The sequence below is a fragment of the Medicago sativa genome, chromosome 3 (assembly GCF_051527215.1).
Source record: "Medicago sativa cultivar Bolivia chromosome 3, Bolivia_mono, whole genome shotgun sequence".
Lineage (NCBI taxonomy): Eukaryota > Viridiplantae > Streptophyta > Magnoliopsida > Fabales > Fabaceae > Medicago > Medicago sativa.
In genome coordinates this window covers 96,629,659-96,649,429 of record NC_140751.1, presented here as the reverse complement: position 1 = coordinate 96,649,429, position 19,771 = coordinate 96,629,659, and the positions used below count along the sequence as shown (strand labels likewise).

General features: G+C 31.2%; 1 protein-coding gene and 1 long non-coding RNA gene across 2 annotated transcripts; one reads left to right on the top strand and one right to left on the bottom strand.

Moving 5' to 3' along the window:
* Nucleotides 1-804: 804 nt before the first annotated feature.
* On the bottom strand, nucleotides 805-5,432 carry LOC146942475 (uncharacterized). Its single transcript, XR_015032718.1, has 7 exons — nucleotides 4,789-5,432; nucleotides 4,633-4,687; nucleotides 4,127-4,165; nucleotides 3,496-3,544; nucleotides 2,865-2,930; nucleotides 2,380-2,416; nucleotides 805-1,045 (listed from the first exon to the last, which is right to left on the bottom strand). It is a non-coding gene; the product is annotated as an uncharacterized LOC146942475 (long non-coding RNA).
* A 4,632-nt stretch (nucleotides 5,433-10,064) lies between these two features.
* Nucleotides 10,065-13,542, top strand: LOC146942474 (F-box/FBD/LRR-repeat protein At4g26340-like). The gene is made up of 4 exons (XM_085758047.1): nucleotides 10,065-11,183; nucleotides 11,290-11,427; nucleotides 11,510-11,790; nucleotides 13,034-13,542. The coding sequence occupies exons 1-4, from the start codon at nucleotides 10,437-10,439 to the stop codon at nucleotides 13,059-13,061; spliced, it is 1,194 nt and encodes a 397-aa protein (XP_085614173.1). The 5' UTR covers nucleotides 10,065-10,436; the 3' UTR covers nucleotides 13,062-13,542.
* Nucleotides 13,543-19,771: the final 6,229 nt, after the last annotated feature.

Here is a 19,771-nt window from a genome sequence, read left to right as displayed (position 1 = left end):
TAATGAAACTGGTTTGTGAAAGAAACTCATCATCACTTTGTGGTATTCATATTCTTTTTTTGATTAAAAGGTATTCATGTTCTAAGTATATATAAAACTAGTATTTGCACCCGTGCAATGCACGGGGGGAGAAAAATAATATAAACACACATATTATTTTTATGTACGTAGTTTGTTATACCTAATATAAAATATAATTACATTAAATAACATATAAGAATTAGTAGAAATGTATAACAAAATGTCGACATTAACACAAAAAAAAATTATATTTGATTTTGATATCATATAATATATCCTATAGCCCCCGTGTTTTTGAATGCATCACTTACATTAAAATTCCATAGCATATCTAAACTAATATATTTTTTGTTATTAAACCTTAGTTTACTATCAATGGTAATATAAAAGGAAGCAGGACAATTTCCTTTCCTTGTCAAAAAAAAAAACAATTTTATTTCTGATAAAAAAATGAGTTTGGGCCATGTGTTAATCTTCCTGCTACATTAGACATAAGTTTTAGTAGTCTTATAAGGAAAGCTACTAACATGTCAAGAAACTTTTATTAGAACAAAAAATGTCAAGGAACTTCTCATGTTTCGTAATTGTTTTTAGTGTGAGCACGCATGAATTTCGTCATATGTTTTATTTGTGAAGTTCATTATATGATTTAGTTGATCATATGATTTAGTTTGCATGTTTTCTTGTCAATTCAAAGTCTTCAAATTTGTCGAGGAGCTAACCACATGTAAAATCCGTAGAAAGTCTCCGGTCACAAAAAAATAAAATAATGATTGAATAAAATTTGGAAAGCTTAAGAAAGCACTTGAACAATATATAGAAGCTCTACAGAATAATGTCAATAATATCAGCATATCATAATGGAGTTACTCTCAACTAATGTTGTTGAAAAATGAAGAAAATAAATGGAATAAAATGGAACTGTCACACACAAGATACAGTGAATGCTTCCTCTTAGGTCTCTCCATTGACATAATGACAATGTGCTTGTCCAACGTCTTGAAATCTTTCTCAGATTTGTCCACTGAAAGAAAAAATTGCAAAGGTAAATAAAACATGAAATAATAACAAAACACCCCCAAGCAAAAGTTGTGCACATGTGGCTACATACAAACAGAAAGTTCACATAACATAATCAAACACCTAACAAACGCAATAAAGAAACCACACAACCAAGCAAAAATGCACATCTCATCTCATATCATCTCATTATGGTAAAGGAGAGTAACTCAGGCTGAACCACATATGCTATAATTTATCATCAGCAAAACAGTGAGATTGAAGTATACACAGCCATGAAAACACCAAAACAAATCTATTCTAATAAAAAGGCAAGCTCAAACAATCTTAATATGGTTATCGCTAACAAAAATTCAAGCCAAAAGCAGCAAATTTTTATCACAAATCTTCAATGTATATTACATCTAATTTATGGCACATACAACTATCCTTCTAATACGTAATGAGAAATGTGTCTTATTAAGTAATGAGTAAATAAATTGATGATGTCTTTGAAATTCAATTAGTCTTTATTAAATATCAACTAATAAACAATAGTAAAATGTCAACAGAAGAGTGTGGTTAGTAAAAAAAAAAGTAGAAAGAGGGGGTAACTTGATCCAATTTGAATTGTGGAGGTGAGGAATCTTTCACAGACAAATAGGTGAGGTTGAGGAATCATACAACCTGTTTTTGTTGTACAGCTTTGAGGTGTATATGGAGAAAGATTCATGAAAAAGTAGTAGTAGCTCAAATACAGGATGTATGGAAAAGATGATCTCTAATTAAGTCAAATTGAGTCTAACTTGTATAATATAATTTGGGTTGTAATTGAAATGCAATCGGAGCCTCTTAGTAAACAATCTTTTCCTTTTTAATCCATTTCTTTTGGGTTAAGTAACTGTTGCCATTCATATTATGAAGACTAATCATCCAATACACAATTTACCATACTTTATGAGGCAAAGTAAAACTATCTTATATAAATTCATTATCATAAAATTATATACTAAAATGTGGTCACTATGATAAAAGGCTCATGTTTCAAGTTAGATTGACACCTGCCAAAATTGCCATACGGGTTAATGCGAACATGTAGAACTACTTTCCTTGTCCTAGTAATTTGACAGTAAGAATCTCCAAGACATGAGAGTTTCATTCTAGAGCACATGAGCCTTTTATCATAGTGAAATTTTATTAGATAGTTTTACATGTAATTTATCATTCCAAACATGGAGTTCAAGCATATAGGCAAATAATTCATATATTATAAAAGATCGTTCAAGCATATTCACATTTATTCAAGGACCAATCCCAATTTATAAAACTCCAACATAAAACTGATTAAAGGAAAAATACCTTTGGTTTGATTGATGTCTGCTACATGAATTGATGTCTGCTACATGAAAAAGTAGAAAGCAACATAGCATCAATGGGATTGGTAGCAGAATAAAATCAAACAAATAAAGAACAATAGAAAGCTTAATCATTAAGCACGGACACTCCTCGGATTAGGCGTATCCCGGTGTCAAACACGTGTCGTGTTCGACACCGACACGACACCGACGCTTGTAATTACACTGAATTATGTGATTTTTTCAAATTATTAGTTGTGTCGGTGTGTCCGGTGTCCGTGCTTCATACTATAACCCTTTTGATTAATTGTCATTACAACAATAGAAGGCTTATAATTACAGAATGACATTAATTCAAATTTCTAATCAAAATCTGAGATTAATCATTACAAATATTATTAGGCTTCTCTACTGTGATGTAAGTGAGGAATCGCTTTTTGATTTTTAAATTTAGAAATTTAGAATCATTATAAAACTTAAATATTTTACCTTATTGAATATTTCTAATGTTAGCTACCAGGTTGGTTCAACTCAGCAAGCACATGTCTGAATCACCTACCAAACATTAATAGAAAAAAATTAATGAAATAAAATTTAAAAGTATCCAACTTGAATTCAATGAGGTTAAAAAACATATGAATTATCAAAGGTTAGAGAGAGTTTGAAAAAAGGGTGGTTTGAAGAGAGAGCATGAACTTTGAGTTTTGAAATTTATTATTTCTTTTGATTCTTTGCTAATACATTATAATCAACAACCAATTACCAAAAGAACTTAAGACCTGAAACAAACAAAATTATGGTAAAACAAATTCAGTCAAGAATAAATATATTTATGGAAAATTCACCAACCAAACAAACAAATCTTTTAAGTTCACTCTAATCAATAATAGTGGCATGAGCAAATCGAAACATAAACACATCAAAATGGCCATATTCAATTATAAATTTGGACTAAAATCTTATATATGACAGCCACATCAAATACAATTTTTACGTCAATTTCCAACTATAAATTAGATAAAAAAACTGTAAAAAAAAAAAAAAAAGACTTCTAATACCATGCTTTAAAATTAAGCCGGTAACAACAACAAAATAAGTCAAAAATAGGAAACAAAATTACCTCATGGTCTTTATTTCAAATACAAATATCTCATACCATGCTTTAAAATCTGCCAAAACAAAGAAAAAGAAGAATCAGAACACAAAAGGTAATGTCAGTTATAAAACAAAAGGCAACAATAAAACCCCCCTTTTATAGAATCTTTCTCTGATGATAGATCTTATAATTTCTAATAAAAATATAGAAATGATAATCTCCAACAATTAACAGTACAAAACAAATGTCCTTCAAAGAAGCATATTAAGAGATAAGTGGATCTCTTTTACAGAACGTAATACCATAAATCACACATATAAAGACTGACCTTAACAACATAAACTAAACTCAAAATCTAAAAACAACATAGCACAATATGAAGTTAGTGACACATAAGATTCAAAACAATATAAAACTTCATGTCCTTAAAACATTTATGTCTCCAAGTACACATTAAATATGGTTTTCCTCAAATTTATAAAATTATAGATTCCACAAACCGCTAATCTAAAAAAATTACTAAATTACACAATCAACAAATGACTAATCTAAGAAATTAGTGTTTTATTTATAAATTGTCTAATGCTATTCCAAAGCTATCCAAAATTCTACTGCAGTTCCAATACTTGGAAGAAACAGGGTACAAAGCAAATACCTTTTTTTTTTCTCTCCTGTACAAATAGAGACATTGAATCTGCAAAATAAAATGAAGAAATAGGGTTATCTTTCCATAGAAATCAAAATTAAATTTTTTTATTGTTACTGGTAAAGTGAATGCAAGGAAAATAGAGACATGGAACACAAATTGTTGCAATTGTTAAGATTCCTGAAATTTTTTTATTGAGACATTTCCTCAAACACTTGGTGAGTACTAAATTTTTTCATAAATAAATCAAATAAAAAATTGCATATCAGTTTCAATGTTGAGACATTTTCTTAAACACTTGGTGAGTGTTCAATTTCACAAAAATAATTCATATGAAATCCAAAAATTAAAATACATGTAAACCATTAAAAACAGGGTTTTCATTTGTAAACAAAACACATCCAACCAAATAGATTCATAAGCAGAAAACATTAAACAAAATTTCTGAACAAAATCAAATCAAAAGGCTAATAACATAAAACATTTGAATTAAAATGTATACCAGAAAGTTGTACCTTTGAAAAGAATCCCTGCTAACTCAGCAAATGCATCAATCACCTCTAATCATGCCTGATTAGGAGAAAGAAAGAAGATGTTCATGAAAATATAGCATATGATTTCAACATCAAAGAAAAAACCCAAGACAATAAAAGTTTTTCATGAGATTATACCTTAGTGAAACTTTCTGCTTCCTAAATCTGTGTTTCTGTAATCTGCTTAATAAATCCGTGTTTTCGTAATCTGCTTCTTTCAAGCTCTCGTTTGCGGCAATGAATGTGATGAACTCTCAGATTTAGGTTAGATTGAACAAAGACGGTGTGAAAGGATCAGAGAGACTGAAGGTTGAGAAAGAGAAGAAGAAAGAGAGAGTGAATTGAATATGAATTGTGAAAGAGAGATTGAAGGTGGGAGAGAGAAGAGTGGAGGATGAGTGATTCTAGGAACAGAGAGAAAGGGGTCGTAAGAGTGAATGAGTGAAGAAAGAGAGAGAAATAAACTTTTAACAGGGAGAAAAAAAAAAGTTTGGAATGAATGAGAGAGATAATGTGACTTGAAAGTGGTGTTTGTTGGGATAAGAGAAAAAGTAGGAGGGATGGAAGGATTTGAAAAATTTTGAAATTTGAATTTTGAATTGAAGAGGGAAAATATGTGATAATGATATTTTATTATTTGTATTGTGTGAATGCTTAAAGTGGCAAAAATAAAATTATTTTTTAATGATGATGTGACATGAAGAGGCTTGAGGATGTGACACATTGGATTGATGTAAAAAAATTTGCTATTTGTTGTTCCATGCTTGTATATTATTAAGATTAAGATAAGATTAAGATTCCATTCTTTTATTAATCACTCAGAAGTAGGTAGTATCATTTTGCATTGTAATTTGATTTTTAAGTTGTCCTAATTATATGTTTGGTTTATTACGAGACAATAAAAATTATGGTTTTTCACTCCCTTGTAATAACATTTATATTACTTTCTGACACCTTGTTCATTAGGGATTGAAAACGACTCAGCCCGCACCATTCGGACCGCCTTGCGACTAACCCGTCAAAAGGTGACATGCCAACTTTACTGGTTGAGCCAACTTTAACGGTCGAGCTTAAAATTTTAAGTTGAGCCGCCTAAAATAATGGATTAAACAGACTTGATTCATTTTGACACCTCTACACATCATGGTATTGTCGTCTTTCTTTTTTTTGAGGGATTATTACGCATAAAATACAGTGAGCACATTTCGTCAACATATACATATAACAAATAGACAAAGTAAATTCAAAATTAAAATAAAACTGTAACAAACATGATATGAATGTGTGTGTGTGTGAGTCCAATTATTTTCCTTTATCCTTTAAAAAGTGTAACAAACTGGATGAGTATATTTATACTTGCTTTTTACTACCAAAAAAATACTTACTTTTTCATTATTCCAATTATACCCTTAAACAACTATTTCTATAATAAAGATTGTTGGTGTCATTAAAAAAAAATAGAATTTAGATTATATTTTGTTGTTATAGTGTTGGTGTCATTTATATTTATACTATATATAAAGAAAAAAACTTATTTCAGCTCTTTTGGGCTGACTTTTTCTCTTTCAAAGAATGCTATCAATTTTCAATATAAATAACACATGTAATAAATACTTATTTCAGCTCTTTTGGGCTGACTTTTTCTCTTTCAAAAAATGCTCTCAATTTTCAATATAAATAACACATGTAATAAATAGATAAGAATAAATTGAAATATTAAAATAAAGGTGTAACAAACATAAATGTCCACTTTTTTCCTTTATCATTTAAAAAATGTAACAAACTAGATGAGTGTATTTATACTTACATTTTTCATTATCCCAATTATACCCTTAAATAACAACTTTTTCTATAATAAAGATTGTTGTTGGTGTCATTAAAAAAAATAAGAATTTAGATTATATTTTTTATTATATTATTGGTTTAATTGAAATAGATAATCATGGTTAGTTTGATTTGTTATAATTTGAAAGCAAAAAATAATTATATTTTTATGCTCAGAAAAAAACATTCATAAAAAAAAACACAATTCATAATTTTCAAACGTAAGCGCAATAAAAATAGCGGAAAGACGAGCACGTGAGTGCCCGTCTTTTCGCTAGTTGAAATAAACAATCGTGGTCGGTTTGATTTGTTATAATTTGAAAGCAAAACTCATTTATACTTTTACTTTTAATCAAAATCAAAATTATTATAAAAAATACTGTTCGTAATTTTCAAATATTAGCGCAATAAAAAGAGTTTAAAACGTGTCTGTCTTTTGCTAGTTTTATATAAAAAAATTATATAAATTAAAATTATAAGTATAGATATCTTTAGTCAGACAAAAAGTATAGATATTTGTGACCTTCAAATGTAACAAACTCAACAAATATTTATCCTTTTTAATGACAACAATAATATAACAAATATCACAAAAATTCTTATCTTTTTTAATAACACAAACAATATAACACTGTTATACGAAAATTTATATATATATATATATATGTATACATATATATATATATGTATATATATATGTATATATATATATATATATCTATATATATATATTTATACTATGTATAAAGAAAACTACCCCTTTCAGCACTTTTGAGTTGGATTTTTCTTTCCAAAAATGCCCTCAATTTTCAATATAAATAACACATGTAACAAATTGAAAAGAATAAATTTAAATATTAAAAAAATGTAACAAACACGATATGAATTAATATATGTCTATTTTTTTTCTTTATCATTTAAAAAGTGTAATCCCCGTGAGCTTAGCTCAGTTGGTAGGGATATCGCATTTTATATGCAGGGGCCGGGGTTCGAACCCCGGACACTCCACTTCTCCACAATTAAATTGTGTGAGCTCTAGCCACTAGGCTACTTGACCAAAAAAAAAAAGTGTAACAAACTAAATGAGTATATTTATACTTAATTTTTTATTATCTCAATTATACCATTAAACAACTTTTTCTACAATAAAGATTGTTGTTGATGTTATTGAAATAGATAAACATGTTTAATTTGGTTTGTTATAACTAGAAAGCAACAAAAATTTATACTTTTAGTTTTACTCAAAATCAAAATTTCATAAAAAAAACATAATTCATAATTTACAAATTTTAACGCAGTAAAAAGAGCGAAAAGACGGGCACGTGAGTGCCCGTCTTTTCGCTAGTATATATAAAGAAAACAACCTCTTTCAGCTCTTTTGGGTTCGTTTTTTCTTTCCAACAATGCCCACAATTTTAAATACATATCAATAGTATATATATAAAGTAAGGTTTTTTATGCCACGTGTCACTTCCACATTCATTCTCAATATTTTTATTATTTTTTCTATTTTAAAAACAAATATTTTATTTAACATAAATATCTCAACAAACTTTTGATCTTATGCACTCACTATTTTTTATCTCAACAAACTACACATCAATCAATCAATCAATAGTATATATATAAAGTAAAGTTTTTTATGTCACGTGTCACTTATACATTCATTCTCAATATTTTTATTATTTTTTCTATTTTTAAAAACCAATATTTTATTTAACATAAATATCTCAACAAACTTTTGATCTTATGCACTCAGTATTTTTTATCTCAACAAACTACACATCAATCAATCAATCAATCAATAGTATATATATAAAAAAAGGTTTTTTATGCCACGTGTCACTTCCACATTCATTCTCAATATTTTTATTATTTTTTTATTTTTAAAAACCAATATTTTATTTAACATAAATATCTCAACAAACTTTTGATCTTATGCACTCAGTATTTTTTATCTCAACAAACTGCACATCAATCAATCAATCAATCAATCAATCAATATAAAGTAAGGTTTTTTATGCCACGTGTCACTTCCACATTCATTCTCAATATTTTTTTTATTTTTTCTATTTTTAAAAACCAATATTTTATTTAACATAAATATCTCAACAAACTTTTGATCTTATGCACTCAGTATTTTTTATCTCAACAAACTACACATCAATCAGTCAATCAATCAATAGTATATATATAAAGTAAGGTTTTTTATGCCACGTGTCACTTCCACATTCATTCTCAATATATATAATCCGAACTGTATCAGCCCAAATTCTAAACATGTTTGTAACATGGATAGTCATTTTAGGTACAATATTAATCTTTCTAACTCTCATCCTTCTGTTTCTGAGTCATTGTTACCTGTTCTTAGTCAAAAATCGGGTTTTCGGGCTACTTGATCGGATTGCTCCGAAACTTCCCTAGAAAATCAGAAAAAATTCAAGGACCATCACTCCCTTAGAAGGGACTTCCTACGGGACTCCGCCCCTCAAAATCCAAAATTCCATCGTTTAGACCCATGTTTTATTTTTATTAATTTTTCATATTCTCAGAAAAATCTGAAAAAATTTCCATTAGTTTAATTTGTTTTTTAGAATTTTTTGGTACTATTTTTATGATTTTATTTGACAGGTTTTTCGCATTTTTTACTTAGTTTTTTTGTTGTTTTTAAAAGCAAAACTCAAAACTGTTGAAATGTGAGAGAGTCTGATGGCTGATTAAACATAAAAATTGTCCGGATTATAAAATCCGAAATAGTAAACATGAATCCGAATTTTAAAATCTGAAATGCATAAGGGCATTTTTGAAAATTTTACAGGGTGCGGGAGAAGGCAATAGGGTGGGAAAGTAATAGTCCATGTTTAAAGGGACCCAAAACTATTACCACTTGGACTAATTCATTATTGATTTTGTTACACTTTTTATTCTTGCATTGGACATTCATCTCATCATTTATATTTATTTTTAATTTTTTTTGAAATATTTATATTTATTTTTATGATATTATTATAATTGTAAATTTAAATAAATTCAATCTAATATACTGACACGTGTATTCGTGCACACAAACTTATAAAACTTATTTAATATCTAACCCGGGCAACGCCGGGTCTCTAAACTAGTAACAAACATATAACAAATAGATAAGAATAAATTTAAATATTAAAAAAATGTAACAAATATGATATGGATATATATATATAAATATATGGTTTATTTTTTCTATATCATTTAAAAAGTGTAACAAACTAGATGAGTATATCTATACTTACTTTTTCATTATTCCAATTATACCCTTAAACAACTTTTTCTACAATAAAGATAGTTGGTGTCATTAAGAAAAAGAATTTAGATTATCTTTTTTTTTTGTTATATTGTTGGTGTCATTGAAACAAATAATCATGATTTTATAACATAAACATGATTAGCTTGATTTGCTATAAGTTGAAACTTGAAAGCAACAAACATTTATATTATTAGTTTTAATCCAAATCATGCCCAGGTACGGAAGCAGTTGATTGCCATTGGGCGAAGCCCAAGTAGGGAAGCTACAACCTATATAATATATAGTATATATAAATACGAATACGATCCCCTCTTGCTGGTATTCGTACGAATCAAATCAGGGTATGTATGTCTCCTTTTCCATCTCTTTACAGATTCGTAACATATTTTCGTTTATTCAATGAATATGAATATATACCTTTGATTAAATTATATTAGTACCTGTCATGTGGTCAGTATTTGTATCAACTTCAAACAAAGACGACAAAGCTTCATATATTTAGACGGCATCGTTAATTGATCTAAATATTGGATGATGTATTTTGCTTTGTGTACTTGTCTCTTTCGTTGGTTTGGAATTATCACTTCAACAATAATCAGTTTCCTTTGTGGTCTAATGTTAATGTTAGTATGTTGTATGTTATGTAGAAAATTCAAGTTCTCTTACGCTAGAAGAAATGTCATCAACTGGGGATGATCCTCCTGATGTGATCAGCGATTTACCAGACCGTCTCATCTGTCATATTATCTCTTTTCTCCCAACCGAACAGGCGGTTGCCACTAGTGTCCTTTCGAAGAGATGGACGCGTCTCTGGCTCTTTGTGCCCACTCTCAGATTGGATGTGGACTTGAAACACCGAGAAGCCCTTTTTTGCTTTAATGAGTTCGTCTACTCTGTTTTGCTCGCACGTGATTCCGTCAAGTACAAGAGTTGCATTATGGACATTTGGTATCATAATGATTATCTTTCCCGTCGTGGCTTTCGAAATTTCATCAAATGGATTAATCATGTGGTGCAACGTGGAGTTGAGCACCTTGAAATTTCCACTAACATGCACGATGATCATCCTTTCAAATTCCCTATTAGCATCCTCACTTGCAAGACCCTTGTTCATCTAGATTTCTATAAGTTCGTTGTGAAGGATTTTTCTTCCATTACACTCCCCTCCCTCAAGATCCTTCATTTTGAAGAAACTAACTTCTTAAATTATCAAGATTTAATATTACTTCTAGCAGGATGTCCGAATCTTGAGAATTTACGTGCAACTTTTCTAGAGTTCCACTCTGAAGACTCTCTTACCTATCAAGAGCTACAAAGCTTAAGCTTAAACAAGTTGACGAAAGCAAAAATGTGGGGCACTTATTGCCACTTTCCACTGAAAGCACTTCATAATGTGAAGCTTTTGTTCATAGAAATAAATAAGGTTTGAATTTTATTATGAACATGATGCTACTTGATTTGCAGTTTTGTTTTGGGAATTTTGGCCTTATTTTTCACGGTATATCTTTCCCTGTTGTTTATTTGTTTAGGTGTATCGAGGTTGTGATGAGATTCCTACCTTTCACAATTTGACAACCCTTGCACTTTACTCTATAAACTCGAACTGGCATTTGTTGGCGCAAGTGCTCAATCACTGCCCTAACCTTCAAAATATTGAACTCAGTCAGGTTTGTTTGGTATAGGGATCATATCTGATTTATCATTTCCTAGAATGCCTTTTTGATTTATTTAATTTTTCTATATTATTAGGGAACCCACAATGAGATAATAGAAGGAATCGAAGAAAATTGGGAGGACCCAATATCTGTTCCTCATTGTCTTTCATTAAAACTTCAAACTTGCTCAATTTTGAAATTCTTGGGCCAAGAAAGTGAGCTTTTATTGGCAAAATATATTCTAAAGAATGCAAGAGTTTTGCAAACCATGAAAATCAATTGCGGTAAAGAGCTCAAAACACATAGAGAGTTATTATTATGCGCAAGGGCCTCCCCTATATGTGAAGTTGTGATCGATTGCAAGCGAGGTTCTATGTAAGTAGCAGTTCTTCTATTCACTTCTACTTTGCAACTGTTAGGTTTGATGGTTTGAATAGTGAACCTTGATGCTCTTGAATTTTGTATCAGTTCACAAGTTTAAGAAAAATTATCCTTTAAGACCTGTTTTTTTTTTTTTTTACTTGTTCTTTACTTAAACAAAATCTATGTTATGTTATCCATTTTTTTGTTAGTTGTATGCTAAATTCTGATTCAATGAATGACCACATGATAGGAGAGTAAAATGTGTGAGAACTGAGAACTGACTTCTAAAATGTCTAATAAGTTTTGAAAAATACTGCTATTAGAATGAGAAGGGAGCTTTTGAACTGTCTTAATGAATCATTTGGGGAAACTTTTTCAGCTTTTCAATTCAATAGTTCAACCTCTGGTTTAAACTAAATGTATGAGATGGTTCATAGTTTCAACTTTCAAGACATTAGGGATAGCATTTCTTACGCTCTTAAGATTTCGCCAACTCATATTGGCAATGTCATGTTACAACTTCATGTACTCGAGCAAATTATTTCATAAAACATAAAAGCCACAAACACCAAGCTCATAAAAACCTAACTTACTTCCATTAAACGAGTAGTTGATCTCTCAAACATTTTTCATCAATTGATTTTTTTGCCCTTTGAATTCGAGTAGTTGTTTATCAATTGATTTTCTAACATGCAACTGCTGGGTTTGGTGGATTGAACTGTGAACCTTATCTTGTACACATGTTAAGAAAATATTATACTTAAAACTCATCAACCTCTTTTTGCTTGTTTATGACTTTTTTTGGACTCTCAAATGACCTCAATAAGCCAGATCCATGTTTTTTGTAGTTCTCTGCTAACTTATGTTTTCATCTTCGTCATGTGTTGTCTTTTCTCTTTAACACAGAAGTATGGACAAAGATTAAACAAATATTTGATTTCTCAAAGGAATCTGTATTTGTCTTTATTTTGATTGTTTAATGTTTTGATTGTTCCATAACAAAAGGACTTAGAGACTAAATGTTTTTTCCAGAAGATTTGGTTTATTAAGTATGTAAGTAAGTACCACTAGGAAATGGCGTAATTAAGAACTTAGGAAAAGGTTCTTCAAGAGGAGAGTATAAAGTTCTAACATCTTTCAACATCTCACCACTATTTTCAAAAAACCTATATTTTCCTGCTCTGATTTGATCCTTGTACCATGCTGAAGTTGTTACAGATTTGGCACTAATATTTTCCTTTTTTGGCTATATCAGGTTTCATCGCCAAATGGTTGACCTATGATATCCTTACCTTTTTTTTTCTTTTCCAACTGAAGTTGAAAACTCCTGTACACTTTGTGAGTTTTTTGATGTGTTCCTCACATCTTATATCCTTTGGTGTAAGAACTGATTTATTTTGGTGGAAGGATTATGGTTTCCCGAGCAAGATGATAGAGCACTGATTTACGGTTGGCATTTGTTGATTTTGCTCATGATAGATGCTGTAGACAAGGAAGTATATTGCATTTTTGTTTGTGGAAAACTGGTTTGATGCAACACTGAACCAATACTACTGTTTGAGGGCCACCTGAGTGAGAATATTTGGGGCTGTTCTTTTTATTAAAATTTGTGGTTGTATCGTCAATGACATTAACCCCATTTCTGAATGAATCTGGCAGGACGGTTAGTTTTATTGAAGACAAATCTGATGAAAGTAATGTGTGTTTTTATTCGTAAACAAAAAGTATTTGAAGATTGTTATGATACATTCAAGAGTTTGAGAATGTCAATAGGTGCAGTGTATCCATGGCAAAACTAGCAAAGACGACGATGTTCATGTTTTAGAAGCCAAATAGATATTTTTTTAAAATCAAATCAAACACTGGACCACTGCAAAATAAATTAGTTTTAAAAAATCAAGTATGTTGTTATCCTTAGTTATTTTCAACCTCAAATAGAGGACCAACTATCCAAAGAATAAGTGCAAACTCAAAGGGTAGTTTTAATTTTAAAATTGTCACCAGTGTGAAATAACCGATCTAGACACAGAGAATTTATATTTAACATTAGTCGTGTGCAGGGGTTAAGAACATTCACAATGAACTTTCTATTTTGAGGATTTATGTGGATCGTGTATATGCACAACACTCATTTTATAAATTTGAAATACAATTGGTGAAAAGTGAAGAGAAATAATACTTTTATAGGCACCCTTTTTCAGAAACACTCAACTTTTTGCCTCGTTATTTTGTGGTTGAATTTTTTTTTTCCCTCTAAAATGGATGTGCGTATTTGATGGTTTGAATTGTGAACCTTGATGATCGCCTCGGTACACAAGCTTAGGTAAACTTATCCTTAAACTTGTAGAGCTGTTGGTTTAACTTGTTAATAACTAATCTATGTTATCCATTTTTTGGTTAGCTGTATGTGAAATTCTGATTCAATGCATGACCACGAGCTGCTAGTTGTATGGTAGGCGAGTGAAAGTTGTACATCAGTGTTTTCATGTGCTAAATTATGATTTGAATCTTGATGCATGACATATTTGACACAAAAGCATGGACAGATTAAATCAAGTAGTTGACTTCTCAAAGGAATTTATGTAAATTAGTTGGAATTATATTTTAAAGACTACTAATCATAAACTAAGGGAATCATCATGAATAGACCTAACTTCAAATCAAAAGATGAATCTAGCAAGGCTCGTGGTTTTGGTGCAACTTGGATGGCGCTTACGGAGACTTCTGTTCCTAATGACAGGTTTGTATCAACTGCTCCTTGAATACTTAGTATGCCTGTGGAGAACCGAGAAATTCACGTCTTATAGGTCTAATAAATTCAAAAAATAATGGAATGAGAATCAAGCTTTTGAACTGTCTTAACAAGCCATTTGGGGAAGCTTGTTCAGTGTTTTAATTCAATTGTTCAACCTTCATTTTAAACTTAAAGTTGGAGATGGTTGATAGATTCAACTTTCAAGACATTCGGGATAACATTTTTTATGCTCGTACAATTTCGGCCATTACAGATTTGCAATATCACGTTACAACTTCATGCACTCGAGCAAATTATTTCATGAAATATAAAAGCCACAAACACACAAACACCAAGGTCACAGAAGCCTTTCTAACTGCCATGACTCGATTTACAACATGGACAAAGATTAAACGAGTAGTTGATCTCCCAAACTATTTCCATCAATTGATTTTTGCCAGCTGAGTTTAAATAATGGTTCCTCTATCCTCTGTTTTACTTCTTCTACCATGCAGCTGCTGGGTTTGGTGGATTGAACTGCTAACCTTGTCTCCTTGTACTTGTTAAGAAAACAAATTATCCTTAAAACTTGTCAACCTCTTTTTGCTTCCTTATGATTTCAATTACCTAAATCCATGTTTTTTGTAGTTATATGCTAATTTATGATTTGATGCATAGCCACAGGACTTGAGGGTAATCTTTGCATATTAGTTTTTTCTCATCTTTGTCACGTGCTATCTTTTCTCTTTGGCACAGAAGAATGGACAAAATGAAACAAATATTTGATTTCTAAAAGGAATCGAGAAATGTGAGTCACTGGGCAGTTAAGCCATAAGCAATCGGTAATTATACGAGGTAGTTCCCTTTCAAAATTCTACTGCTCCGCGAAATGCAGGAAGATGTATGACTTAGGATTGGGTAGATGCTAGTGATTAAAATAGTCCCTCTGGGATACTGTAAGGGTATGGAAGAACCACTAGGATAATGAGTGATTAAGTGAAGCTTAAGAAAAGGCTGTTCAAGAAGAGGAAGGGTAGAAAGTTCTTCTATCAGTCAATAACTCACTGTTTTTTTTCTTCAAAATATGAACTTTAATATCATGCCCGAAAAATATGAACTAAACGTTTCTTTCTTCCTACAGGCTGTTGCCAAACTTTATATCTTGGTTAAACATTTGTAGTATTGATAAAATTTGAACTGACATTTCTTGATGTGGCTATCTTTAAAGAAACTATATTTTCCTGCTTTGATTCCATGAATGATTTCATCCTTATACCCAGTTGTTACAGATATGACCCTAATTTTCCATCATTGATTGGCTCGGCATTAACTTTTATCCTTTTTTGGCTATATCAGAATTCAGTCCCATGGTTGACCTATGATATCCTTACTTTTTTTTCTTTTCCGACCAAGTAAAATTAATGTTTTCCTATTTAACCCTAAAATTAACGTTTTTCAGTCCCATGGTTGACCTATGACCCTAAAATTAACGTTTTACTTTTCCAACTGAAGTTGAACTGAATATTTATAGAGACCATTGACCTATGATTTTGTTTAAGCATAGAACTATGGACTGCAGAGCTATTAAAATGCAGTAACAAGACCAAATACTTCAAGCAAAATTTGACATAAACAAGATCTTTTCAGGCCAAACAAGTACTTAAAATTCTCACTTCACTATTGAAACTGAAAATATAGAAACATTTGAAGACCATTTAGAGTTTTTAACCTCCCCTGCCCTAGTGTGCTAACGTTTTCACAGAATATCCTGCATAACTCCAACTCATTCTTCTCTAACATTTATTTCAGTTCCAATCATCACTACCATGTAGGCATTATGTTATGCTGCAATTAAGTTCCCCATTATTCCCACCCTACTCATATGTGTTGGTTTTCTACTTCCCACACCTTACCTTGTAGCACAGGCCTTAAGAGAACCTCTTAGAAGGATTATAAAATAAAGAAATTCAATTTATTGTTCCTATTTGTGTTTAAGGTTAGTTTGTTTTAAGGGTGAATCTCAACTGAGTTTTGATGTTAGGAGGAATCACACATGGTGTGCAGTTCTTTTAAGGATGCTCCCGACTTCAATACCTTTGCCTTTGATCCACTGGTTTTCATCCAGAGCGACAAAGTGAACAAACTTGAGACCAATTATAGTCGAAATGTGTATGATGAAGCCATAAGAATGATTCGTAACTGGATAGAAAATAGGGTTGAATTGTGTGTGGAGATGTGTTTCTATTGTCATTTTTATTTCTATAAATTTTGACCATCAATTAAATCTTAAGGTGTATTTTTTCTACTCCCCCGATGATGGACTTAATTGAGCCATCATCTTTAAGAGTCCCTGTAATTTACATCATGATTTATTAGATTATCTCTCTAGTATTTTACTCTTTAAACTTGTTGGGGAACTCCCTTTAATTTTAGATTATCTCTCTTGTAATGCTCTGTATTTTATGAAATGTTTTTTTTACAATCCATTGTCCACTATTTTTATTACGGAAATGCGTATAAATTATAAAATGTTGTTTTTATAAATTTTGATTAAATTTATTTTGATTTTAATTAAAATTATAGGTATAGGAACACCATGATCTATTTGATGGATAATAATTTATGTGATATGTTTCTATTAAAAAAATGTGATAGGTAGTTGTATTATTCATTGCATCTTTTTTTTAGCAAAGGCAAAATTAATTCACTTCATTAGTAATAAGTGGATGTAAATAGTTAGGTACATCATAAAAAAGGTAGGCGTTAGGATGAGATAAGGAAGCTCTAACTATGTTATAAGCTACCCTATTTGTTTGCCTCCTAACATAAAACACAAAATACTTATTGTGGGATGCTAATAAGGTGTAAACATTATATCTCCAAACTCATTAAGAGGAGTAGAGGTGGAAGTAATAGCTTCAACAACTAGCTTACAATCAGACTCAAAGATGACATACTCCATGCCTTGATTGTCAGCGAAGGTTAAAGCTTCAAGAAGGCTTAGAGCCTCGGCTTCTGAAGGGGAAGAAGTGTATAAAGAATACTTAGATATTCCGTAACGTAACGCCCCTGAGGAATCTCGAAAGCAGATGCTTGGCCCGATGGGTCAGCCCGGACCGTATTTCAAAATGTATTATTTTATTTTTTTTTTATGTAAAAAAAATGCAAATAACAATACAACTAGCAATCACATTTTTTTTAATAGAAACATATTATATAAATTATTATCCGTCAAATAAATCATTGTGTTCGTAAACTTAGTCAAATAATGTATAAAACATCTATTAAATCAACATTCATAAGGGGTAAATGACACAAAAACATCAATGCAAAAGTAGAGAGTATTTATCACAACTCACAAAGTGCAACTTTGAAGACTATAAAATTCAGTTTTCGTAATAATAAAATAATTCAATCTTACATAATAAAACTATTTTATAAACTATATTTTTTTTAGTATTCTTAAAGGGTCGGTCCGCAAGTCCAGTGGTCCAACCCAGACCGACCCATGTAAAATACAGACCCGATAGGCTGACCCAAAAAGGTATGGTCATTTTTTCGTACCTTTTTAAGTGTCCTATCCACACAAAAATATGAATTTTGCTCTTTACCCAACAAAATTCACTCGCGCCCAACTGAATTTCAAAATATACCCCTGCGTGAGTTAAGTCACGCAGTGTGACTTAACTCACGCACCTAATAGAGCTCAACGTGACTTAAGTCACGCACCACTGGCCTGTGCGCGAGTTAACTCACGCAGGTTGGCCGGTGGTATGAGCTCAAGAACACACGTTTTTTTGGACGGTGGTCAGGTTTTCAACCTTGATTCTACACGTTTTTTTACTACATTTATTGTAGTTATAATATATGTTATCATTCCCACCTATAAATACCCCTCCAAACTTCCTCATTTCCTCACACCATGTCACATTCTCACTCTCCTTCTCACTCTCTCCCCCTACGAATCTCCTTCTTTTCATTCTTTTTTAGGTCTTTATTTTGGTGTAAAAAGAGGCCAATCCTGGGGTAAAAAGATGATTGGTGAGCAGCCTTCTCGGGGTAAAAAGAAGCAGATTTAGTTTTACTCCAAGGGTAAAACTAAATGTGCAGATTTAGTTTTACCCCATGAAGGTTGATTTTCTTGCGGTTTTTTTTTTCGTTTTACCGCATGAAGGTTGGTTTTCTTGTGGATTTCTTTTAGTTTTACCACAGGAAGGTAGGTTTTCTTATAGGTTTTTTTCCGCATATTTAGTTATACCCCATTGTAAATGTAATAAGAATTATATTAATAAAATGAGATTTTATATCTATTATTTTTGTTCCTTTATTTTTGTTAATTTTTGAATTTATTTTTTGATTGTGTATTGAATAAATAAATTCGAATAAAAACTAATTAAATTCAGCGTGAATTCGAATAAAAATTGCTATTAAATAAAATAAAGGTTTAATAGCAGTTTTCGCCCCCTAATTTTCACGAAGTTGCGATTTTGGCTCCCTAAGAAAAAAACTACAAAACCGCCCCTAAGTTTTGAAACTGTAGCAGTTTTGGCCCCCCAAGACAAAAAGAAAATAAAAAAAAATAACACGTGGCACCTCACTTAGGGTGCCACGTCAGCGTAGACAGAGTCAAAATTGGCCTTGGGGGCCAAAACTGCCACAGGTGCAAAACTTAGGGGGCGGTTTTGTAGTTTTTTTTCTTAAGGGGCCAAAATCGCAACTTTGGGAAAGTTAGGGGTCTAAAACTGCTATTAAGCCTTAAATAAATTTGAATAAAGTTGCGTATTAATCAAATCAGTTTAACACACGCATGTGCTAATTGCTGCGTGAGTTAACTAACGCATATATGCGTGACTTAAGGAACGCTGCGAGAGTTAATTAAAACAGGATTAACACTTGCGTTAGTTAACCCACGTATGTGTATTTTGGTCATTTTGGTTGGATGAAGCATAATTCCAAAAATAGAGAGCCGGTGGACCAACCCGGTAGGCCTGACCCATTTTGACAGTTGTTGATTGTCATTGGGTCAAGCCCAAGCAGGGAAGCTACAACCTATATATATAAATAGAAAACGACCCCATCGTGCGGGTATATTCTCGTACGATTCAATTCAAGGTATGTATGTCTCCTTTTTCCATCTCTTCATTCATAATATATTTTCGCTTATTGAATGATTATAATTTATGCCTAGGATTCAATTATATTGATACATGTCATGTGGTTCGTATCTGTATCAATTTCAAACAAATACGAGAAAGCTTC